Below are 26,614 nucleotides of genomic sequence, written 5' to 3' on the forward strand. Positions count from 1 at the left end.
TAATGAACATAGACGGGTTTTGAGGTTAGAAAAAAAAATGATCGATAAAGATACATATGGTAGCAAGCTACAGGTGCTTACATCACTGCAATATTGACAGGTCTCCCAACATAAGTGAGACAGATGACAACCTTCAAAATTCAGACACTTCTCCAAGACACCAAACTCCCACGAAGAACATGGTGTGGATGCATCTGAAAATTCGATGAGTCCAGTTTATAGGGGAGAGCCCTATATGGATGCAGACCAAAATATTATGACATTTACCGAAGATAACATGCCACAATTCATGATCCGATCGAATGGTGATAAAAACCCAAGCAAGTGTTGAACCTTAATTCAGGCAATATATGATCTCTAACTATCCTCAATGTTCTTAAACTGTAAAAGATGAACATTATAGAGTTCCAGAAAAGAATATTGAACTCATATTCAGTGGTACAACACTACAGACAAGAGAATCCAAACCCACTTTCCAGGAGTGACTATTTACAAAGCTAATCAAATATATAGCTTATGACAGGTCAAAGGAACTGGGTTATTAAGCAGCAGGCATAGAGGTTGAAACCACCACATAAGACAAGTAGTGAAGCCCGTCCTGAATTTTGCTTAAAGCTGTTGTCTGGTCACTACGGAGATGTTCAGAGAAGGAAATTGCTTTTTCCTGCATTGATGTCTGTGGAAGCACTTCTTGTGATTCTGCAGCACCCTTTATGGCTGCTACATAAGCTTCGGCAACATCAGATATGCCTGAAAAGTTCCATGAACTATCAGTAGAATATCATATTCAGGAATATTGGACGGTTATGACATAAAACATGAATAAGTATCAATGATCCATGAATCGGTGGAAAAAACTGGTAAGCTTTGAAACCACTATGTAGATGCTATGACAAAAGAGTAATCTCCTTGGTAACAAATACCTCATGATAGAGTACTTATAACAGTAAACATATATCGTAGGCCTCATGGCATCTTTCAAACGTAGTAGAAGTAATTAATAGAAGCCAACTAAGCCAACCTGTAATGAAACTGCTGGACACCGCTTCTACATATCCTGTCATTGCTTGTGCTTTTGATCTGATTATTTTTGCTTTTTCAACAGAATCTTCAGGCCAGTCAATAATCCCCAAATCAGCATCCATGTCTTCAGCCTGAGCTTTGTTTGCATTAGATATGACGGCTTTACCAAGCATCAGTAGTTGAGACACCGCAGAGCAGCAAAGTTCAGAGAGTCTCTGCAAAGAGATAAAATTATGTCAAAACTACTAACACTAAACCAACAGAAGCAAGACCATTAGAATATAATATAACTATCATACATGAACCCCCTCTGAGTGAAGGCTCTCTAATCTGCCGGTAGTTCTTTGAATTATATCATTAACAGCTAGTCCAGCTAAGGCACTTGTAAACCTGAAAAATGTTAAGTACAGAAAATGCTAAGAGACTTGGTAGAATAGGCAATTGTAACCTTAAAATTTTAAAGGTAATAATTAAAAAAAAAACCAAGATATGTATGAAAGAAAAAAAAGTACAAAAGACCAGACATATTTCTAATGCAAAGGACAGCAGTCACTCAAGGACATGTATATGAGATGAGCAGATAATTCCCCTCAATTGATTGTACGCAACTCAAATTGAAAATATGATTAGTGACGAGGCTGGTCAAATGGCACAAGGTTTGGAACTTAACATACTAGAACCCTCCAATTTTTCACAAGGCTTGGCTTTCACATACCACCATTAAATAGACATTATGCATGTCATGTACAAAACTGATTAGATGCTGAGCTATCTGATCCAAAAATATTTCAATTAACAAATTATTCTGGGAAAATAACAACTTCTTCAAAATGATGGAGACTGAGATGCCTACCTAAGCACACAAGTGCCACAATGACATGATATAGTTTCATAGCTCAGAATTTAAACATATATATGGTTGAGACTTGAAATTTCATATTAAGTTTGTTTTCAGGTTGCCTGGTTCAAAATTTACACAGGTACATTATGCTGACATCTTTGGGCATCCAAAGAAATTGCAGAAAATAGAATTTTAAGTTCAGTTCTCAGTTTCTTTCCACAGATAATTTGTTAACAGATTCTCCTCACTGAAATATATGTGGGGTGAAACAAGAGCCAAGATTGGACCTCCCTAGAAAATCTTTTTGATTCTTTTTATATGGATGATTGGAAAATTGAGAAAAGAAACAGATAATGCATCTATATAGACTTAAAACTCAGATAACAAGCAAATAATGTTGGTCCAAAAAGCAGTAACTAGAATAGCAGTTCAAGAAACCATGCAACTAATTACATTCATATAATCAAAGATTTCAAAATAACATGAAAGTAGGAAATGGACAAGGTAAAATTACCCAGCAGCCATATCAGCAGCTTTGCTGACACTTGAATCATGTAAGCTCTTCATCTCATCACTATTTCCATCAGCTCCGGTCTCTTTTTTCTTGCCTTTGTCCGACTCAGGCCCACTTCCCTCCAATTCAGAGTTCAGACTAAAAATCTGCTGAACCAACTTAAGCTTTCCATCATAAACAGATTTCTGCTCTGGTGATAATTTTCCTTTTCTACGGTTAAATATTAGTGCATAATGGCTGGATAATGCTTCAAGTTCCTGAAAGTGTTACAATAGCTTCAATAAACTATTCCTTAATATAAATGAAACTTAAGAGTTAAAAAGGGTAACCTCCAAGTGTTCTGGACCTCCATATATGTAGAAACATCGATCAAACCCCACTTCCTCATATAACTGATCCTCTTCACCTTCTTGATCAGAGTGCTTAGAATTCTTATCAACTTCAATACCAGTTTCTGTGATAAGAAGATCCAAGGTTTCCTTGCCTACTAGCTCAAGCACTTGCATTCCCTTTGAGGTAAAAGCTTTTCCGGTCTGTAACATGAAATCAAAAATACACAATGATGCAATATTAGTTAGCAAGCCAAGGCAAAGAAACCGTTAAAAAGTTGACCAGCCAAGTACAAGGGAAATGCATACCTCTAGCAATGATGAGGGTGCAACAGAACCAGGACCATCTCGCTGGATTGTTTCCGCTAGGTTCACAGCAGAATGCTCAATCCTAGAAAACATACAACAAAAGTTGTTTGTTACATCCTCAGAATACTGTCAATAGAACAAATTATAACTTCAAATAACTGTACATGAATCAACCCGACCTCGTGTTATGAAAACATCTTCACTAAAATCTACAATCCTAATACAAAATGGAACTTATAATCTCCTCTCCCTCCATCCCCACTTCAAAAAGGATTGGGAGACGAGAGGGGGGACCACATCTAAAAGTAAAATGAACAGTCATATGAACTTTGTATATCAAGTTAGGAACAGTCACAACTGTCAAATAAACAATATTCCATACAAACGAAAATTAATTAATTTCACTGTTGAATTGATTCTAACCAAGTTCAATATACAATTTGTGTTCCTAATCTGGTATTCACACTTATGAAAATAATATCATCAATTCCATAATCTTAACTCAAAACCGCATCCTAGTTCATTCAAACTTTCCAAGATAATTTCCACAAGAACCAAGAAAATATAGTAAGCATCTGTTGATAACTAAACGTGACTGACGCACAACCAAACGGAATAAAGTCATCCACATGCATTCAAAAAAACTACTACTATTCTCCTTTGTCATATTAGCAGATAAATTAATAGTTTAATACATTCATGAGTGGACATACTTGTGTACTAATTCAGTGCCACCTCTAAAAGCGCTTCCTAAAGCCTGCCATGCTCCAGAAGCAAAGTTCTCCACAGAACTATCAAGTACCTTTAGATGCTGCAAATATGAAGCAACATCACTCACAGGGAACAAAAAGAGTAAATACAAAGTTCCATAAAGTTTAAGATATGTATTGATGTGAACGAAAAGCAGCAAATGCTGGATTATCAAAAGAAATAGTTTCTGTAAACGTCATTCAGTTTAACATAAGCAATATATAGAAACGCGCAAAATGAACTCAATAGAAGAAACTTATCCTAACATTGCGAATTAAGATACGCAAAGATGTGATCGGCAGAAATTCAAAGCAAATAAGACTTGTAGATCACAAAAACAACAATAATACCAACAAAATGCAACCCCTTATGAATTGAATAATGCACTTGCCTGGCCGAGAAACGAATCCTCACTAGCTTTCTCCAGTTTCTCCAGAGCAGCCTTTCGTCGCTTCTCGTGCTCATCTTGGCATTCCTGTTCACTATCCCCTTCCTCCTCCTTGGAAGACTCTTCAGAGTCCTCGGCCGGGGTTTGCATATCGGCAATGCTCTTTGCTGCCGTCTGAGCAGCCGCCGCAGCCTGAATCCACAAAGCCACCACCACTCAAACACAAAATAAACCTAACCAATCCAATTTGGACTGTAGAAACAAATCTTTACTTCAACCTAAGAGTGTACCTAAATTACCAAATCAAAAAATACCTTATAAACCCTAATTTCCCAAAATTAAATAGAAAATCCAATGCAGTTATGAAAACCTAGAGATACTTACATTGCGAGAGATCTCTTCGGCTGCCTTCTGGAGATCTGAGAAAACAGAGGAGAATCCCCAGCCTCCGCCCCATCCTCCTCCACTGTTCGCCGCCGGTGCTTCTGCTTCTGCTTCTGCTTCTTGCAAAGGAGCTTTCTCTTCCTTGAGTTGCTGCTTCTCTTCCTCCATTTTCTGAGATCTTAAGCAGTTTTGAGGAAATTGATTCGATTTTTTGGTTTTGGTTTTTGGTTTTTGATTTTTCAACTGAGAGTTCAAATTTGTGAAAGGTTATTGAAACGGACCCAACCTCTACTTGGGCATCCGCTTCATTGCAAACGTGATTTCGAAGGCAATGGACGCCAGCGACGTCGTTTTGGTCTTCACTTGTTCGACGGTGGTTAGGGTGTCACATGTGACTGAACACGTGTGACTTCCATAGAAATGTTCTTACTGATCCCACGCCATATTTTGTTATTCACATACCTTATTTATGATGATAATTAATCATGAAATAAATTTAAGGTTTATATCAGTATAAGACAATATATTCTCTTTAGTCTCCAGCCCCAATTCAACCGGATCCAGATCCTCTCCTCATATTTCTCTCCTAATGTTTCCTCATCTTATGATCTTGACCATCCATCACTAATCAAGGGCTAAGATGTCTCTTGGTCTATATTTTCAGATATTTTCTCATCTCATCCCCAATGTCATTCTCTCTCTTCCAAATTCTTGTAAGATAGATTACATCTCTCTCTCTCTCTCTTTCTCAAATCCTCTACTAAAATAGAGATGAATAATGGGTTCTTTCAGTTTTGCAAAGGAACAGTAATGTCTTTCATCGTCGATGAAAGTAAAGTCTGGACATTTATTTAGTTATTCACTGCTTTGGTAATTGTCTGACCTGCAGTTTTTCAGTTTTTTTTTTTTTAGAGTACTTTGATAGTATTGAATGATTTGAATATGTGGAGAATTGAATAAAGACTAAAAGCCTAAAAGGGAAGAAGGATTGTCTGTTAGTGTGAAATCTAGTGGAAGCTGGTCTCTTTTAAAACAAGACTTGTATTTTGTAGTAGTATATCAGTTTCAGTGCTTTGTAGTAGTGTATCAATTTCAGTTACCAAACATAACTATCAGGAAAATGAAGGAGATCTCAGAGCAACACCTTGTGATCAAAACTCATTTACAGAACTTAGTAAATCCAGTTTAGCAGGCACCCAAAAGCAAATCCAGTTCAAAAGGCACCCAAAACTACCCAATAATAGGAAATTATATTTCTATAGTTCTCAATTTAACCATGAATTTTCCTAAAGAATATTGAATTCAATATAGCCAATGATCAACAATCACCAGATGTATCTGTGGTACTGTAAATGATGCTTACACTACCTCAGTCAATCTCATGGGTATGTGATATGACCTTTACTTTCAAACTAGCATAATACACCAATCTCATGGTATATATGAATTGAGAGGATTCAAATAGTTGTGAGGGAGGTGTGAGAGACGGAGGGGGAGAGGATTTGAGAGAGAGAGAGAGAGAGAGAGCTAGAGATGTAATCTATCTTACGAGAATTTGGGTAGAGAGAGAATGAGATTGGTGAAGAGATGAGAACATATCTAAAAATATTTACTAAGAAACATCTTAGCCCTTGATTAGTAATAGATGGTCAAGATCATCTATGAGGAAACATTAGGAGAGAAATATGAGGATAGGATCCGGATCTAATTCAACCACAGTAGCCAACAAAGATTTGAGGTCTCTTAGGTTTTACTTCAGTTGAAAGTTGTAATTTTTTACACTTTTACGATATGTCAAAAATATCATGTGGCGGCTTCCTCCTCATTAGGTATGTTGAAATGGTTCTCCTGTGGCACTGAAAAAGTTATGGCAATTGCATCGGTGTTAGAGCATCTTTAACAATGCAAGCCATTTTGTAGTCATATTTTAGCTAAAGTAGCTAAAAAGTCATTTTGGTTAGCGATTTTTCAAATTTGTATACATCATTTCTCTCTACTTTAACAGGAGAATCTTCACTACACAAGTGTAAATACACCACACCATGTGAATGGTTAAGATCTTTAACTTTAATATACATGCAAGGTGGGCCCAACATATGAATAACTATAATTACACAGTGTACTTACATGTCGTGTATATAAGAACTTCTACTATTTTAGATAGTTTTGAATTTATTTATTTTTTAAAATCGAAAATCAACCAACTTCATTCAATAAACAGTATTAGGATAATACACCTAAAAAGGCCAACAATAAGAGCTACTTCTTATGACTACAAAACTAGCATACTATACTCAACAGTTAAAATACACATACTTTTCTTAACAGTTTATAACACTTCTATTTGACAGTTCAAGAATGGTGTAGAGGTTATAATAAAAAGTAACAACCACACTATTTTGAATCTGTGAGTCTGTGACCACAAGAAGCTAAAAAAATATTAGCAGAAGAGGAATAAGCCTCCTCTCCTACTTTCTCCATCACATAAACAGTCTTTCAGGTTTAATCGTTGCTTAAATATGCAGTCCTTTAGCTTCCCCTTGCATAATAGCAACATTCCCTTTGGGTCTATTTTTTCAAGGACGGGGCCCGGACTAGTAACTGTAAAACCGGGCTGGTCTCTGCACTAATAATTACTAGGACTGGTAAAGGCCCGAGTCGTCAAGAATCGGACCAATCATGCCTGTTTCTCGGGTTTGTAATCAGTCGAAGAAGAAAAAAAAAAAGTTCAGATGGAATCTCAAGCGTAGCTCCGAAATCGTCCTTTTCCAGCTTCACTTCTGCAACCAATTACTATTTCAATCTTCACTTATGCATCCAATTTCCATTTCAATCTAAAATTCAATTCTTTTTTTTTTAACAAACACAAGAGAAAGAAATTCTAGAGATTTATTAGAGTGGAAGTTACCATAACCGCCGCGAGACTGAGCTTGGCCTAGTGTGATGAAGCTAGAGGCCTCGCATATGAGTCTTTGGATCTCTCCCCTGTAAATGAGAGAGTGGTTTTGCTGGCGAGGTGGGTGCAAATCAAGTTTGGGTTTTTGACGGAGTTGAGATCCCCGTGATCAAAACCCATTTAATTTGATTAATTGTCTAGTGTTGATGAATTGATAAATTAGGTAGAGATATATGTAGGGAAGGAAGAAAGAAGATAGAGACCGCGGGTAGGGAGAGAAGAATAAAACGGAAGAGTGGCTAAACAGAAAAAGAAAGATGGGAAGTACCCACAAATATAAAGGCTAGTTTGGTAGGGATTCCCAAGCTGATTTGGGGTCAAAAGTGATTCTGGACCTAACCTTAAGTGTTTGGTAACAACCCATAAAACTGATTTTAGAAGAATAGATTCTCTTAAAAGTGGATTTTAGAGAAGAAGGGTAGGAGACGCTTTTGAAACTGCTTTTGTGGGAATCGGTTGGAAAACACGGAGAAATTTAATGAATTTTTGTAAATCCTATTCTACCCTCATTCATTATGAAAAGAACCCTCCCAAATAAACCCTATCTCTTTCTTCACCACCTCACTCCAGTCCAGGCAGACCAGCATTGTTCTCCAAAACTCCAAAACTCTTTCATCACTAATTCAAGATTCATAATTCATCTCTTCCTGGTATTAAAGAGTCTGCAAAGTTCTTCCTATGTTGTTTTCCGTTTGTGTTGTAAAAATCTCTTTTTTTCTCCTTTGCGATGACTTGAGAAATATGCAGCTTGAAATTAATAAAACAATTAATCACATGTATAATTCAACTGAAAACTATGAGGATAAGTTGCCAATACACTTGATGAACACATCCAACAATCTAGGTTGTAGGAAGCATGAGGAGGATAAGACAAAAAAAACGGTTTAACTCTCCCATATTTAGACTGCCGTATGCAAATCCTACGTCCGTGAAGCAAGACAGAATATGATTCGGAGAGATGGATATTGTGCCACGGTTGAACAAAATCTTGTCCGGTAAGTTTTTAGGCATACCTGAATGGTTCCCATTTTTAGACGATGATGGCATAGCCTATGACAGGTGGGCTTACGTTTATGATCATAAATCAGGCATTGATAAGTGGGTTGGAGCACGTGTTCGTCAATTGCTCAAACCAAAGACGACTCTTCAATTTTGTCACCTATGCCTCTTATATATGCCTCTTATATTGGCCCGCATTACAAAATATATTCTAGTTATTCTGGTGTCTACTATATCTTCATAATCTTCTTTTAGCATTAGTGGGAGGGTTATTAATCCACATCGAAGCTCTCTAAGTCCAAACGGTGGAAGCCTTGATATGTACACAAAATTGGCTTAGAAATGAAACTATTGCTTTGCATTATGTGCCCACTAGTGAGGATGTTGAGATATGTGAAGAAGCGGAAAGAGGTAAAAGTTTTTTTTTTAATTTTTGGATATTTAATTTGTAGTTTTTTTTTTTTTAGGTTTATGTAACAAATATGGTTTTCTTATCTAACTTTTTGTTTTTGTTCCTCTAGAAATCTTAGAGATGTCATCATTGTCATGTACGCAAACTGTTAGGAGTGGTATGTTGCCTCCTAAGATGAAGCAAACATTATTGCGATGTTGCAAAAAGTATTTGATTTGTTTTTCTCCTATTTATTCCGAGTTTGTGTTTTGATGTCTCAACTTTAAAACTCAATAAATTAAAATTTTAAACTGATAAGAAAAGAATAAGTTCAACTTAATTTAAATGTGACTAAACCAGGGGCGAAATGGAAATTGATAAGTATTTGGATGATTTTCTTGATCAACTGAAATGAATGCTTTAAAGTAATATCATTTCCAAAATAAGCTTTAAACAAGTGATATCAAATTATACTCATAAGTCCTATGAAACTTAGGAAAACAAAGTAAGTGATATTTGTGTAACCACTTAGGAAAACAACAAAAGAAAAATCATTTCGACCAAAAAGAAAAATATATAAGAAAAATCATGTTTGTTGATGCATCTATTGGCACTAGTTTCTCCTATCAGTCCTATGCAACTAATGCAAAATATTATGATTTGATATTATCCAGTATGATACAGTGATCATATTATATATTTGAAGTTTTATTCAATAATTTGAACTATTATATGTTACCATTATTGTGCTTAGCGCCCTAGGATCTTTTCTGTCTTACCCTTAGAAAACCCCCTGCAGCTCCTATTTATAGATATATGGGCTGCTGATACAACATGCTTTAGGACTCCTAAACCTAATAGACATAAGTCTACTACAAATCTTAATAAAATCTTGAAAAACTAACTTTCCTAGAACTTATACAAAAGATACAGCGCTGTCCTCTTTCCATTCTAGACGATTTGCCTGCTGAATCCTAATTTTCATCAACGAGCCAAAAACAGTGATTTCAGATTAATCTGCGAATCTACTCTTTATTGTGATTACTACCCTTTAGAAACATTGATTGGTTTTCGTTTAAGGATAATCTAACTTAGTTAAGACATGAACTTTTGTTTATTTGGCATAAGTCTTGTGCATTTTGCTTATTTTACATGTGCACTTAAACATAGTGTGTGATTCTGAATAATAATTCCACATAGAGCACATTGTCAAGGCTTATTGATGATATGTTGTTATAGAGCACATAGACAATATCAATAGAGAAACAGTTATACTGAAATAGCATTATAACAAGCATGTTGCATTTGAAAAAGGGTAAGATAGATGACTTACAGTGACATCTTTGAATTTGCTAGTGCAATGAAATGATCGAGCTCCACACAGAGAAGTTCACGGTTATGTAATTCATCTCTTGCTGGTATTAAAGAGTCTGCAAAGTTCTTCTTATGCCGTTTTCCGTTTGTGTTGTAAAAATCTCTTTCGTTTCTCCTTTGCAATGACTTGAGAAAGATGCAACCTTAAATTAACAAAACAATTAATCACATGTATAATTCAACTGAAAACTATGATGATGAGTTGAGTTCTACTTACCTGGTTTTCTCTATCATGCTGAGTGAAGGCTTTGGCCTATGCCATTCCCAATATTTCATTGTGCAGCTGGAAAAAATGGTACGAGAAGATCAGTAAATAGATCTATCTTTAACTGTTATGTATGATTTCTTTATGCTCCAATACAGAAATCAGTTTATACATTTCATTTGTTCGCTTTTTCTCAGTTGCAAACACCTCACTAAAGGTGTACTACTAATGATTTGTTATTGTTAAACAGATGTCAAATGAGAAGTACATGAAAAATGTGTGTGCATCATATGTGGATGAACATGTTTGTAGTGAATATATTTGGTTTCATTGGTTCCATCACTAGCTTTATGAATATATATTATCATTTTCCTTTTATGTGAAGATACCATTATCGTTTACTAAGGCTGGGTTGAATATATTTATGTATGAACCTTAATCATGGATTCATCAAGAATACTATATCCCTTTAGTTAACCCCACTTGACAAAGGTGGGTAGCATTTAAAAAAAACAAAGAAAAAAACAAAGAAAACTATATCGTTTTGGTTGATGTTTAGAGTAAGAATTCTAAGTACGTGAAAAATACTGCACTGAAGGAGATTGATTTGGCTGGTATAGTACATTGATGATTTCTTCTCTTATCTACTGTATTTGGATTATGTATAGTGGAACAGTTTGAGTTTTGAAATTTCACCATGTTGTCAAGCTTTTGTTTCTATTTTTCAGGTTAGGACTATATTTGGAGATTCATTTTAATCGGCGCGTCCAGATCAGCAGCCAAGTCCCTGCCAACAATGGGACGATTTATTACTCCTTTTTGGACGGCTAATTTTCTTCCTCTATGGAGAAATCTATAATTTTTCATTCTTATGTTGAACAACGTTAGATAAGTTGTCCTCCACTGCCACTTAAATTAAATATAGGACTAATGTCAGTTTACCCCCATCAACTTTAGGTCGATCATCATGTTAGTCCATTTTCTTTCAATTTCATCAAAAACACCCCTTGACTTTCAATTTCTATCAGCCGTGTCCATACATCTGTTTTCCATCCAATTCCCCCGTCATGTAATGACTTGCATTAAGAAAGAAACCAAATTTGAAGTCGCTGGGCCCACAGAAAGAGGGCAAAATAGACAAATTATATTCAATCCCACTAAAATCACTAAGGACTAACATGATGATCGACCTAAAGTTGATGGGGGTAAACTGAAATTAGTTCTTAAATATACTTTTCCATGGGTATTTTAGTTCAATGACAACCAACACATTTTCTTATGCATGGTTCACCAGGGCTGCGTACAACAATTTATTTGAAACATACATTATTCATTGGGCCCACTGCCTGTAAAAATTGTTGAATTGTAAGCCGCACTCATCAACACTAGCATTGCATTCTCAATCATTAGTACCACAACCTCCTCTCTTGGCATCATATTCATGTAAAGAGATATGATGCCAAGAGACCACTGGCTCCACAGTGTCCTTTGATCTTCTCATGGATCGACTCAGGCTTCGGTGACTGTGAAGGTTACTCTTCGAACAACATCCAATTGTGCACCCTGTCACGAACATCAAAACAAACCTAAACACGTTGTTCTGCTTCTCTCTTTTAAAGCGCTGGATAACATAGTGCACACAAGTGTTTCAATAGACTCTCATATGCAAGTTAAGGCTGCCTTATGCCTCAAATTTACCAGCAAGTCTTTGATTGTAACCCAAGTTTCCAGTTGAAACAAAGGAACTTCTTCCATTGGTGACCGTCATAACCATTCACCACCACCATCATATCGTAATATGGTAGAACCAAGGTCCACCATGCCAAACTCGATTGAGATATCCTCCACTCTATCAAATTGAAACGGAAATCTACCACCTCCATGATGCACTGAGAGGCCTCACTTGATGTGCCAAATAGAAGACATCGTACCTTTAAAACCTAGGAACTTGGATTTGCCTCCCAAAAGATGACCCACCAGGTAAGAATGACAATCAATGATCGTAGTTTGGCCGACTAAATTAAAAGGAAACTTTGGTTGAGCCAGATTGGTGTCCATCAACGAGAGAGACCAATCAGGAGAAGGATATTTTTCCACCATGGCAGAGTTTGAAGATTTTTTTGAATTTACTGAAACCCTAGGCACCGCTTGGGTTGGAGAGAGTAAGATAGTCACTAAGCAATTCGTTTTCCAAATTTATACTATTTATCAAGGAAAATGCTTGAGACCCTAAAAATTTATACCAAAATTATATCCCAAATGATGTGGCACTGCCACATCATCTCCTACATGGATTGAATTTTCAAAATTGTTTTCCACTATGTCATTACAAATTTCCAAAATGCATTTACTTATTTTCTGCAAAAGTCCATTCTAACTGTTATGGTGCCATTCATATAATTTTTTTTCTAGCTAGGCTTTGAGCTTTTTATTATCATCATTCGCATGTTATATACTTGGAAGTGAACACTGACAAATCTAGGGTTTTTTCTGTTTTTAATGCAACAAATTGGGTTTTAATTATGTAGAACTATATATGCTCACGTATTGAAAACGTATACCCTGGTGTGAGTAGCTCCCCTTTCATGATTTAATTGGAGGTTCGTTCCAACTTCCAAGTCTAATTGGAGTTGGAGTTGGAGTTGATCTTCTCCATACTGGGAGATCTGGTTCATGAATGTCATTTGCTATACCCAGTCAATCTGCTTATATTTACCATTCCCAGGTGAAGCTTCAAATACATAACAGTAATTCCAATTGGTATTGATTAGCATCAAGTGAGAGAATTGAGCCAATATAAGAGCTTTAGAGCCTCAAACAACCATCAATGTGTAGGTCTCCAAACAATCTGATCGAATTCGAATGTAATATATATATGCACATAGAGAAATCTATAGAAGGTAGATCTGATAAGAAAGAGGAAGCTTGGATGGTGGTTAAGACGAAGACTTAGAAGGGTGAATTAGGGTTCTTCTTGTATATATGTTTATCTCTTCTAGTTTTTGTTCTATTAAAATAATTCAAGAAATTTATATCTTAAATTAGTTAAATTCCATCTCACTAGTTTTGATAAATAAAAACAGTGAGGTGGATTCTGCCACGTCATTCGGTATCTATATTTTGTAAAATAATTTGGTGTATGTAGCATTACTCATTTATCAAATTTACAAATTTATACTATTTATCAAAGAGTAGTTCTACATAGACTATATAATTTTACCAAAAATGAATACAAAATGATGTGGCAATGGCCACGTCAACACTTTTGTTTTGATATTATTAGTGACATGGAATTTTTGATTAAGCTTATAAAAAAAAAATTAAAAACTATAAATTCCTTTAGTTTTCTTGCTTTTTACTATCTGAAACCCTAATTCACCAATCTCATGAATTCTCCAAACGTGCTTTTCTCATAAAATCCAGGTACTAAAGATACTAATCAAAACTGCCATGACCCCTAAAATGATCATCTCTACAAACATCAAGCTTCGTGGGTAACTATGACGTACATATTTTGGTCCTTATTATTTGGGAACAATGATTGAAGCTTGATGAGTTTTGTTTTTGTTTTTGTTTTTGTTCAAATCATTATGAGATGTTGTTTCCACAGTTGATATTCTTTAGAAATCACCTTATACATAAGCATACCCTAAAACACAAATCTGGTAATGAGGATACATTCAAACATGCTCTCAATTTCAAATCTCATAGTGAAATTCTGCAATTAAGGTTTATGTGGGTTAAGTGGTTTTGCAATATTGGTTTTGAACCTGGATGAAGATTTGAAACTTGTATAGAATGATAGATACAAACTCATATGGGATAGTCATGGCCTTGGCGGCATTAGAATTGCATGCTAGGTTTTGTTAGGATGATTTTTTTTTTATCAACAAACAACTGAAATGCAACAACGAGTCGAACTCACGATCTCTCACTTACAAAGGGGAGACAAATGTTACTAAACCAATAGGTACTGGGCTGTTAGGATGGAATTAGATCTTAAAAAAAATGATAAAATACTGTATAATCATTATGGTTTGAAATTGACATTTGTTCAGTCTTTGTGGTTTTATGTTACTCTGAATGATCCTTAAAGTCACAATTTTTCATCCAAATTGTTATTCCGTCAACTTTTTCAGTTAAATGGCTAACGTGACCGTTAAAAATTACAATATCTTTAACGGCCATGTCAGTATTGTAACAAAAAAAAAATTACGGTGTGTAATAACTTCGACTACATGCATCTAGCTAGTTAACACACGTACATAGAAAGGCGTAGTATGTATAATTATATATATAAAAGAAATAGTTAAACAAGCATACAATGCAAGCATATGTTGCCATTAAAACTGACTGTCATGATCGATGCAGTTCATCATGATATCACAAATAGAGATTTATTAGCTGATGGAGCTGGGCAACATTGAAGTTGATGACATAAAGGTAGGAACGAGTACGTGGCTTGCAGGGTGTCTTAGATCAAATGTACTCCCAGGATAGGAGTTGCAATATGGAAGCGCACAGACTTGCAAATATATATTGCCTTTTGTGTCTGGTCAGAGATCAGAAGCTTGGTTCAATCAAGCTCCTAAATGTCCTAGATGTTCTCCAGCATGATTGTAACCTTTTGAACTAATTCATCAATAAAAGTTCCTTTTCTTATTCAAAAAATAATAAAAAGCTAAAACTTAATGTCCTGCGAAATTGGTGGTGGTGGTGACATGTACTGTGCGCCAATCTTTGGTGGGAGGAGGAATGGTGGTGAAGTTGGAGGAGGTGGGGACTGGAAAGGTGGGGGTGAGTGAACTGGTGGTGGAGAGGACTCAGAGGAGTAAATCGGAGGTGGGGGAGAATGGACTGGTGGTGGTGGAGAGTGATCCGGTGGTGGTGGGGAGTGAACTGGCGGTGGTGGAGAGTACACTGGTGGTGGTGGCGGTGGCGTGTGAACGGGTGCTGGAGGGGAGTGAACTGGTGGTGGTGGAGAGTGCACTGGAGGTGGTGGAGAGTGAACCGGTGGCGGTGGCGGCGAGTAAACTGGTGGTGGCGGCCAGTGAACCGGTGGTGGCTCAACCTTTGGAGTAGGAGGCAGTTCGGGCTTTGGAGTCACAGGTTTAGGGCCGGGACAACTGTATTTACAATCAATAACCCTGGTCACCACAGGGTTACAAGTCTCTGTATTCTTCTGATTCGGTCTGCCAGGAAAACAGTTACCTTCATCGTTCGATGTCAATTGTTCGTATGGATTAGGCACACATTTCTGATCCTCCCCACTGAAATAGTTATAAGCAAGCGTAAAATTTTCCAACTTGGGCAAGCTGCATATCTTCTCCGGCACGAGCCCTATCAACTGATTGTACCCAACATCCAAAACCTCAATGGTCTTCAGCTCAGAAAGACTATCCGGCAACGGCCCTACCAACCCGTTATTGCTCACGTCCAGAACCGTCACATTCTTTAGATTCCCAATCTCGTTAGGAAAGCACCCACTCATGTTGTTGTTCATGAACAGCAACTCCTCCACAGTACACATATTCCCGATGCCGCTAGGTAAGCACCCACTGAACTGGTTGAACGCAAAAGTCACAACCGAAACCGTAGAGTTTCCTATTGTGTCTGGGATTGTTGAGTTGAACTTGTTGTTGTTCAAGAAAATGGCATCCAACGAACTCAAAAACAGACTCGGAGGCAACTCCCCTTCGAATTCGTTGAATCTGAGATCAAGGTACTTAATCTCCGGCCATTCTAGAACGACCGTCGGAAACTGGCCAACGAATCGGTTGTTGCTGATGTCGAACTCGAACATGAGTTTAAGCCTCCTGAAGACCTTGGGCACAATTCCACATAACCTGTTAGAGTTAAGGTGGATCATAGCCAGATCAGTCAGAAGCCCAAATTCGACTGGAAAGTGAGCTGCGATGTCTGCATGGTTGAGGTCCAGACCAGCCACAACGTCCACTTTGGGATTGTCAAGTGCCGGAGAGCATACAACCCCATTGTACTTACACACATCAGGTCCTTCCCAGTTTGCCGTGAAGTTAGTCGGGTCGGAGTAGATGACGTCTTTCAATGCATGGAGGCCAACGTAGGCTGACTTGAGCCTGTCATTGGCAAATGTGAGCTTCGGGTCGACTGTGATTTCGTAGTTATCTGGTAGATCACCATTTTCAGGGAGTGTCAAGAGCTGGCGTTTCGCTATGTATGCGGCTTCGGCATTGGTCAAGGCAGAGGTGAGGGTTGAGAAAGAAGAAAGGCAAATGGAGAAGATCAAGAGAGTGAAGCCGAAAGCTTTGTGTGTGAGAATAGTTGCCATATTGGTCACATTAGTTAGTGCAAGGCTGCTTATGAAAACTTTGGAGATGGAGAACATGTTATATATATATATATATAATGAAAGGAGGTTCTTGATTGGGGCATTTGACAGGCATTAGCTCAAGTCAAAGAAGCGGAACAAGAGAATTTACTTCGTTGTTTTGTGATTTTTTTCTCAATCTCAAGTCTGTTATTCTGTTAATTTGCAGAAACAGCTAAACAGTTTATGTGCAGCCCACACTGTAACTTTTTGTGGAGGGAAAGAGAATGGAGATCATCAGAAGTTTGAAACCCATGCCACTGTACCTATGTGGCTATGTTGCTGTTAGTTTCTACTACTCTGAAGCAGATCACAAGTACCCCATTCTTAGAAATACAGGATCCATTCAATTAAACTGAAAATCAAATTCAAAATTGGAACAACAACCCTTCCCAGTAATCGTAGCACTAAAAATTTGATTTGAATCTAATGAAACTTGTCTATTGGTTTTTCTTCTATAAATGTATGAAAAAGAGTTAGGGAAGTTGGTTCAATCTTTCTGTTGTACTGGAGTCTATAAATGTATGCTTCAGAAGTTCAGGGGAGAGGTAATTTAAGAACACTGATATAGTTCACAGTTAATGTATTTCCACTATAGTTTAATGTATTAGTCTCTTTGCCATTGTAATAGAGGAAAACAGGAGTGGATTTTGTAGTGCACTGGAGAGTTTCTGGTAAGGTTATAGATCAAATTTAGTAACGTTACAAATTATCCAAAAAGAACCAAAAAATTATTAACTTGGCAAACCATGTGCAACCCACACTGTAACTTTTGTAGGGAGGAAGAGAGAATGGAGATCATCAGAAACTGGAAACCTAAATTGCTGCAATTTCTACAGACTAGTGAAAATTCTGGAACTCACCACATGCAAGCATTGACAGACCATTCTTGGAAGAGCACGATTCCTTTACTCAATAGGAACCAAATTTAAAGCAACTGCCCATAACTACTTTTTAAAATTAGTAAAGCTTGTCAGTCTTGCCTCTGCTTCTAGTTCACATTGGTATGACATGTTGGAGCTCTATTCTGCTGCTAGAAACTTTTCAAAATTTTTACAGGCGCAGTGTTTTGAGGTAGATGATAGTTCTGTGGAGAACTTTGCTTCAAGAGCAGCAGGCATCGAAAGCACATTGGAAATTGAAATCTTGCTCATAAGTATCTTCCACAAGAGCTGAATGTATCAGTATTTCTTTTTTTTTTTTTTATTTTAATAATCATATTCATGCATCAGTATCTTTACCATTATATGCTGGAGGAAAATCCATCTGATTGTTCTTTATTGGCCCAAGCTATTCATGCAAGTGATCCTGATCTCTCTACAATGAGTCTGATGGTTGATGAAGTTAGACAACTGCTACAAAATCATGTTGGTTATAGAATTCAATATGTTCCAAGGGAAGCAAATTCAATAGCTCATGGATTTGCTTCTCATGCTTTAAGAAACAATGATAGCCAAACTTGGTTTGTTATTGCTCCCGATTTCATAAGAGATGCCCTTCGATTGTAATCGTTAGTTTGTTTCAATGAATTGCTTTTCAAAACAAAAGAGTTTCGTTGGGACATGATAACCTAATACTTTATACTTGCTTTGTACTATTATTTCAGTTGTTCTTCAACTGAAAGATTGAAAAATATATAGACATTTTGATCAAAATTGTACTCTCTGTTTAAATTATATGATCAAACTGTCCTTTTCATTGTACTGTGATATTTATTTCAAAAGTAAGATGAGTCTCCTCTTCTAGTTTTGCTAAATGAAGATAAGGCTGACAGTGCAAGCATAAAGGATCTAGTCCTTGAAGTTATCTTCAACCTGATTACAAATAAGTGAAATAACTTGATCAACCTCTTGAAATTTTTTATTCATTCAGCTTCATGAAAAAAATCATACAAGAGTTGATGGGAATTAAAACCAAACCTTTAAGGCTGCAAACACCACTACTACACCATCTTAACCCCTAATCCTACATATATATACACACCCAAAATAATGTAACATATGCAAGCTTGGTTCACAAAAATTGACAAAGCCATCAATCTGTTTCATGGTCGGGGGCCAGTGAATACCAAGCAGGATGAGTCCCTTTGATCCTGAGAAGCCTCGTGAAAGCCGAATCGGGCATTTTTGATTTCTCTTCTTCCTCTAGCTCGGCAGCTGACTTGGGCAACCCATCAGGTATAGGACACAGCCTCTCCCCTGCTTTCACTTCTTCCACTGGCTTTGCTGAATTGAATCCATACGTCTTCCCCTTTTGCATTGCAGCAATTCCATGCAAACACCCCACTAATGACTTTATCCCCCCTGCTTGCAAAATCAGCTTCTCCACATCTCCTTTCGGCGTCTCTTTCTGCACCCCAGTATCAAAACATCAGAAAAAAGAATATCATAACCAAAGAAGAACTAAAAGAAAAAAGTTCTTTTGAGATTCAAGATGATCCATGCCTCGAGATCTTTGAGCTCAAAGTAGGCCCTCCAGCAACCATAAGACTCGTCTCCTTCAAGAGTCGAACAGTAATCTGTATCATAATACCAATAGTTAAAACAAACTCATTGATAAACAATAAAACAAACAACGGTTTAGATCGTGCATTGAAAACCCAACTTACCAGAGAGCTCGTTCTCGCACTTTTCGATCAGGGTAGGGCCTTGAATGGCGCGGTCCAACTTGGAGCGGCTGAAGGGCTCGAGCTTCGGAATGTGAGCTTGGTTTCTGGAAGAGCAACGAACAGTGGAAGCCATTTTTTGAGGGTGAGCTTCTGTGTGTGATTTGAAGAGAAGCGTAGAAGAAGGACAAGGACGAAGCAAGACTGACTTCATCATTGTTAGTTCAAAGACTTGGTTTCAAGATTTGGTTTTTGGTTTTTGGTTTCAGGATTTGTGATTTGGGTCGGGTTTTGCTTGTTTTGTAGTAACACTTGGCTGGCTTTAATGGATAAGGATGAGATATTTTATTGGGTTCTCTTTTTTCTTTTAAGATATTTGAGGGGTGTTAGTATTACAAGGCTGTGATGGAAAGGCCGTTACGTGGAGGATTTAGAGGTTTTTGAGACGCTGCGGTCACCGGAATGGGTGACTTTTGGGGGGAAAGTGGCAAAGTAGGACCACAGGTGGGGGTCGTGGAATTTGGAAAAACAGCGGCGGCGATTGTTTTATAGCGGTAAAACGCGGCGGTTTGCGCCTAAAAAGTTTCTTAGAACAACTCCAAATGGGAAAGCGATGCACTACGCCGTAGTCCCGTACGCCACAAGTGGGCTTAAACACGCGGCGATCTTTCATCGGCAGAGGCAAAACCTGAGGGGCATCGATGGGATTTCTCAAATGACGCTCGTTTTCCTGGTCATTGTCGCCGTCTGGTTTAGATAGAATGGCTTTTATGGAATCGCCGGTGAGGTGAGAAAGAGGGGGGGGGGGTAAATATGACGTTGGCGGGAGATCTGCACAGAGCAGCCACGTCTCTGCCGTCGAGAGGGTGAATTAGCGGAGATTTGAAATCGATTTACTGAAGAACGGGTTGAAGGTGGAGTAGATCGTGGTGCACATTTTTGGATACGAAAGAGGCTCACGAGCTTGAAATCAATGAATTTATGAATGGGTTGGAGCTGGAAATTGCATGGAACTAGATCCTGCGCATTCCCTCCTGAGGAACACAGCAACTGTTTGAGTGTTTAAGTGATCTCCTTTCTTTTCTTCTCTTTTTTATGTACAAAATGAGGTTTATTGTGGTGTTCATCAAGTTCTTTACTTATCATATTCGTCCTTTCCTATATCTAATTGCAGTGAGGGAGGATTTTTCAACGCCATCATGAGCTTTCCTTCTAATTACCCGAACAGCCCTCCAACAATGAAGTTTACTTCAGAGAGTTATGGCATCCCAATGGTTGGTTTCTCTTCTTTCTATCACTTGTCTCTTGTTTATATCATTTGTTTGATATTTTCCGGTTGAGTATTGATCTTGTTTCTTGTTTCTTGTTCATTTGAAGTTTATCCTGATGGGCGCGTTTGCATTTCCATTCTTCATCCTCCTGCTGATGATCCAAATGGCTATGAGCTTGCAAGCGAGGGTTGGGCACCTGTGCATACGGTAAGGATTTCTTCTGAATTTCTGAGCTTTGCTAGACCTGCTGCCACTATGGGCTATTCTGCATTACCTTCAGTCTGATTCATTGAATTTGTATTGTCCAGACACTAGTATAATAAGAAAATGGATAAGACAAAGATGGTTTAGATCCATATTTATTAGATAGTCAATGGTACCAGTAAACCAAAGTCATCATACAAAATAAATGATGAAATGTCTTAAGCAATAGTTTCTAGCTTATATAGGTGATAAATGTGAATGCTCATTAATATCAACGCTCATTTCACTTAAAACAGATAGCATAATGTCAGTGCTCATTAATGGTGTTCTTGCAAGTTTATGAGAGTGGAAGTCATAGCACTATTATTATGGACCTATTCAGATTTCATGTATCAAACCATCAAGTTATGCTTGACTGGATAACATATTGTCAAAGGACATTGTTGGTGTATTTTGATTTCCAAACATATTACAAGTTAATGAGAGTGGAAGTCCTAGGGCTAGACTGTAGAGAAATCAATGCAAATGGAGATAGAGGATGAATTTCCAAAATTGGCATCACATACATTACTTGCGTCTTCATGATCTAATGGCAATAACTTTTACAGAGCTTTATAAGATCATATAAGTACACCACATAGATATAAGCCATTGAAGCTCATCAGATGTATCAACTGTAACATTCTGAGGTGTACCCTAATGTTCGAGAAAAGGGATTAGTGTCCTAACATTGCCTGTTTCTGTAGTTAGCCATTTCGAGCACGTTTTCCCTTCCAGTATTAGTCAAATCTTTTCAGTGGAACTAATTTCATTGCTTTTCCCCTTTTCTGATTTTACTTTCTTATGTAGCTAATAAACAACGAACACTGTATAGAATTTAACCAGTGACCCTTCTTGCTTTTTGACCCAAAAAAAAAAAAAGTGTGCTGCTCTAACTGATGTAAAAATGGGGTTATTTGACTTGAAAGCATAGTGTTGAGTATAATATCAATGATGTCCAGTCCAAATGACGAATCTCCTGCAAATGTCGAAGCTGCTGTAAGTGGTTCTTCTTCTGTAGTATCACTATTCATTCTGTTTTCAAATCTATCCTTTACGTAATTCTGAATATTTTGATGCAGTGAAGGTTATAAGAAGAACCTATATATACATATATCTACACTCATAATTTTGTCAATATGTAAAATGTTAATTTACATAAGTATTCTGTTGAATATTTTTGGATAGTTACACTTGACATTAACGGTTAGGGTTTATACAGCATTGGCCTTGTAAGAAGATTTATTCTACTTTGTTCGTTTAACAATAATCATGGTTTGAGTTATGTCAAGAATGTATTGTCCATTCTTTTCTGTTTCACATTATTTTATGGTTATTTTTATGAGCAACAGCATGTTGTTGCTATTAATATTTTAACAAAGAGGACGTATCTGTGTCATATTCCAGGGCTCCATGCTGGGAAAATGTAGGATGGCTGAAGATTTTCTTTGGTAGAGTCTATGCCTATAACCACATATTTTTAGGCTGCAATAATGAAGTAAACTGGTTACTTGATTCTTGCCATTTGGATGATGGAAGAAGCTTTAGTTGCTTCATGATTGTTTAGCAATGCTGTGTTATGAGCGAAGCATTTGTTTGTGTTAATATTTTGGAGTTTGTGCGGATCCATTATGGGCTATGTTCAAATTTATCGTACTTGATGATTTGAAACCTTTTAGTTTTCCTGGTTATGTACTGATTCTGGTTGTGGTAACTGTTTAGTTAACTTATGGAGTTCTGGTTATATTGCATTTCATTTATAAATATTTGATCCTAACGTCATGTTGGTTTGTGTGTTGCAGAAGGAATGGAGAGATCGGAGAGATGATTTCAAGAGGAAGGTCGGTCGTTGCGTGAGAAAGTCACAAGAGATGTTGTGAAATATGATCTGCAGCCAAACGTTTTGTCAATTACTCTGCTCAGGTGTCGGAGGATGTGTTAAACTGACCAAGCGTTGGCCCTTGTAGAATGATATTGATTTTCTTCCTCACTTAAATCTCTTTATTTGTTTTTGTTTTTCTCTTTCTCAATGTCTTGTAATTATTAAAACATTTAAGAGCTTTGTATTCAATTAGAATTTGCCTATTTGGTGACAAAATGTACTTGCCTGCTGCCTAAATTTCTCTGCTCCGGTAACACAGCTTGTTACATTAGTTTAAAATTTGAACTATATTCATTTTTGGTTCATGTTGAGTTTGTTCCATGTCTCTGGTGTGGGATTGGCATTGATCTGACATGACTCTCAGATGTTTAAGGCTTGTGCAACTGCAAATGGTGTTTTCCATTCCAAACGTATCACCACCTGCTGTCTTATAAATGATACTTGACAATCATTAAGTAGGTGATGAGCATATGTGGTTTTCCAGTTTATGTTATATATGAAGTTGTATGGCATTCACTTACAGTAGGAACCTCTGCCCTTGCTAATGTATCGAGGCAACTATATTTCCCACAGGTTGCCTGTATTCTCTAATCTTGTTCTGTTTAGATATGGAGCTTCAACTACTAGTATCTGGCATTATGCTAGCTATTCATGAGAAGTAACATGTCTCTTTTGTTCTCATCATGTCTACTGGAGTTAGGGGGTTTCAAGTTGGTTAAGCAAATCCAGCAGTGTTGCTGGTAATGGGGAAGGACATTGAATTGCTGGTAAGTAGTTTTGCTGATGAAGCATACGCCTTACAAAGCCAGTCTTGCTTTATAAAAGCACTTCGTCTGTAACTAAATATTGTGATCTAAAAGGCGGTCGTTTCAGTTTGCACTTTTTTTTTTTTCTCGATTCCATTTCAGTTTGCACTTGTTCTTGTTGGCAGTACTGGGTTCGCCGATTGCACTTGGTAACAACCTTCCCAAAGAAGCACCAGGATAACCAAAAGTCAAAGCGAAGCGTGCGTTCTTCATTTGAGAGCTATCTAACGAAAGTCAAAAGCTCATCAGCTCAATCTCGCAACAAGACGATCAAAGACCTCGTCTCTTTCTCTCATTCATACTCCTACCTCCATTTCCAGAGTCTCTCTTTGTATAGTCATACCATACCCATTCTCAACAACAACAATAAAAAAGACGAGTATCCTTTAGCTCCTCAATGGAAGTCTAATTGCTTGTTTGATGATGCTAAATATTAATGTCTGTAACTTTAAGAATTTGATTAGTCTAATTACTTGTTTGATGAGCTAAATACAGGATGATGAAGATAACTTAACTGAATATACTGAATATTGGATGAGGTATTTGACAATCACACTGCTGGACATGGCAAAAAAATCAATTTTAGAAATCCTTTCAAAGTGTTAGGGTCAGAACACTGGGATTTGGTCAGGATGTGCCTCATCACTGCAGAATGGTTGAGCCGAGCACTTTCTTCAATATCTACTGATACAAGGATCTACTTGAAATAAATAGGAAGTACAGCAGACGAAGGCTTGAGAGTTGAGACACGTGTGGGGAACGAAAATTCTCTGTTCTATCCCTCAGTACAACTGTGAAATCAAGAAGTTACCGAGACGACCCAAAATTACAAAACTGCCATTCCGTCAACGGATCCATTTGGCGTTCGCTACAACGCGTGTAGTCCAGATTTTGCCCTCCAAATGAGTCAAATTTAAATTTTTGTTGCAGCCTAATAGCTACTTTTGACAGCCCAATGGGCTCTCCAATGAAAGAGTCAATTCCTATGTGAATTTGGCTATAGGCAAGAGGTTGTCAAATTTGACCTAGCTTAGGAGAAGAGTCATTCATTAAAAAGCTAATTTATGTCGCCTCCTTCATCGTTCGTTCTCTCTTACTTTTCAGAAACCTAGTTCTCATCTATCACCATAACCCAGTTCTCGTCTCTCCTTCATCTTTTCTTTCATCTTTCTGCTTCTTTCTTTGGGTTTTTTTTCATGAGTATGTATTATCAATTATCTGACTCTTCATCAGACGAAGAATTTTGGATCTTGCAAATTCATCATCAGACGAAGAATTGCTTAATTTACAAATCAGGGCTTTACAAGAAGAGAAGGGAAGGAGAAGACATCGAGGCTATATTACAGGTAGGCTGTATCAAGATAGGCAACGTCTTCAAGGACACTAAAGACTATTCAAAGATTACTTTTCTGAAAGGGAGGTGAAATTTACACTCCCTATTTTACAATCCACACTCATTTTTCCTTTTTAGGTAAAGTTTTTACAAAAAAGACAAAACACATGTCACTAAAGACAAGATTTAAATTACCAAAAGAGAAAAGTGCGAGTGTGGATTGTAAAATTAAGAGTGTAAATTTCAGTTCCCTTCTGAAAATCCAATTCATAGAGAAGATATATTTCGGATGCATCGAGCTTTGTTTCTTCGAATTGTAGATGGGGTAACAGATCATGACTCCTGCTTTGTCCAAAAAAAAGATGGGGCAAGCCGCCTTGGATTGTCTTCTCTACAAAAGTGTACATCTACGATGAGAATGCTCGCCTATGGAGTTGGGGCAGACGTTGTTGATGACTATATTAGAATTGGTGAAAGCACTTCAATTGAAGCTTTGAGAAGGTTTGTCCAAGCGGTTATTGATGTGCGCTCAATACTTGAGAAGACCCACTGTTGAAGATATCTGCATATTGTTATCAATTGGTGAGAGCCGTGGGTTTCGAGGAATGCTTCGTAATATCGATTGTATGCATTAGAAGTGGAAGAATTGTCAAGTTGCTTGGAAATGTATGTTTTCTCGTGTAGATCATTGTGAACCTTCTTCAATTCTGGAAGTTGTTGCAACAAAAGATCTTTGGATATGACATTCATTTTTTGGTTTACCTTGTTCCCACAATGATATCAATGTGTTGGAACATTCACCTTTATTCGCCGACCTCCGTGAAGGCCGAGCTCCTCCGGTCAATTTTAGGGTGAATGATCATGACTATAAAATGAGATATTATTTGGCTGATGACATATATCCATCGTGGTCTACTTTCATCAAAAGGGATGCTGAAAAGATGTAGAAAGAGCTTTTGGTGTGCTTAAAGCACGTTTTGCAATTGTGAAGGGACCTGCTCGTTTTTGGGATCGTGAAACTCTTCAAAAGATCATTAAAGCATGTGTTATATTGCACAATATGATCATGGAAGATGAACGTGCCGAACGCATTGCAGCCAATGATCATGAAATTCTTGCAAGGCAATTTGAAGATCTGCTAGTTTCACATAATCACACAATTGAGTTTGAAGAATTTATTAGCAATCATTTGGCTATTAGGGACCGAGGAACACATTCTTGTTGAGCATCTGTGGCAACTTCATGTGCCTAGAACCAATATGTAGGATGTTGGTTGGTATGTATAAAGACTACTTGATTGGTACGTATACATGTGTTTGTTTAATCAGCAACATTTTGTACATCTCAAAATAGGATCCATGTTTATTAACTCTTGTTTTTTCATATATTTGTAGTTTTCGAGCTATGCAGTCTGATATCGAGTTGATGTGAATAGTGTGGAGCTTTGCCAATGTAATTGGTTACAAAATGTGAGTATTTTGTCAAGTAGTAGTCTGAGTATTTTGTTATTGTTGTAGTCTGAGTACTTTGCCAATGTGTGTGCATATATGAATGTGCTGAATGTGCCGGTCGAACCTTGCATGTAGTGGAGAGTGAGAATGGTCAATGGTTATGATGAATTAGTTGATAGTTATTTTCTTAGCCAAAAACATAAACTAGATT

The 26,614-nt window shown here is 37.3% G+C and overlaps 3 protein-coding genes and 2 pseudogenes across 3 annotated transcripts; 2 read left to right on the top strand and 3 right to left on the bottom strand.

Annotated features, from left to right (window-relative positions):
• Positions 1–352: 352 nt before the first annotated feature.
• On the bottom strand, positions 353–4,868 carry LOC101298669. The gene is made up of 9 exons (XM_004290332.1): positions 4,539–4,868; positions 4,158–4,346; positions 3,730–3,827; positions 3,017–3,098; positions 2,708–2,911; positions 2,379–2,635; positions 1,323–1,413; positions 1,022–1,238; positions 353–750 (listed from the first exon to the last, which is right to left on the bottom strand). Exons 1-9 carry the CDS (start codon positions 4,704–4,706, stop codon positions 542–544), a joined length of 1,515 nt encoding a protein of 504 aa, XP_004290380.1. The 5' UTR covers positions 4,707–4,868; the 3' UTR covers positions 353–541.
• Positions 4,869–14,862: 9,994 nt separating this feature from the next.
• On the bottom strand, positions 14,863–16,773 carry LOC101298958 (pollen-specific leucine-rich repeat extensin-like protein 4-like). Its single transcript, XM_004290333.1, has one exon. It carries the CDS (start codon positions 16,771–16,773, stop codon positions 15,145–15,147), a length of 1,629 nt encoding a protein of 542 aa, XP_004290381.1. The 3' UTR covers positions 14,863–15,144.
• A 1,879-nt stretch (positions 16,774–18,652) lies between these two features.
• Positions 18,653–19,727, bottom strand: LOC101299254. The gene is made up of 3 exons (XM_004290334.1): positions 19,421–19,727; positions 19,257–19,330; positions 18,653–19,161 (listed from the first exon to the last, which is right to left on the bottom strand). Exons 1-3 carry the CDS (start codon positions 19,632–19,634, stop codon positions 18,847–18,849), a joined length of 603 nt encoding a protein of 200 aa, XP_004290382.1. The 5' UTR covers positions 19,635–19,727; the 3' UTR covers positions 18,653–18,846.
• Positions 19,728–20,030: 303 nt separating this feature from the next.
• On the top strand, positions 20,031–22,811 carry LOC101313677 (annotated as a pseudogene).
• Positions 22,812–23,556: 745 nt separating this feature from the next.
• On the top strand, positions 23,557–25,899 carry LOC101313959 (annotated as a pseudogene).
• Positions 25,900–26,614: the final 715 nt, after the last annotated feature.

The sequence above is a fragment of the Fragaria vesca genome, linkage group LG2, assembly GCF_000184155.1.
Source record: "Fragaria vesca subsp. vesca linkage group LG2, FraVesHawaii_1.0, whole genome shotgun sequence".
NCBI lineage: Eukaryota > Viridiplantae > Streptophyta > Magnoliopsida > Rosales > Rosaceae > Fragaria > Fragaria vesca.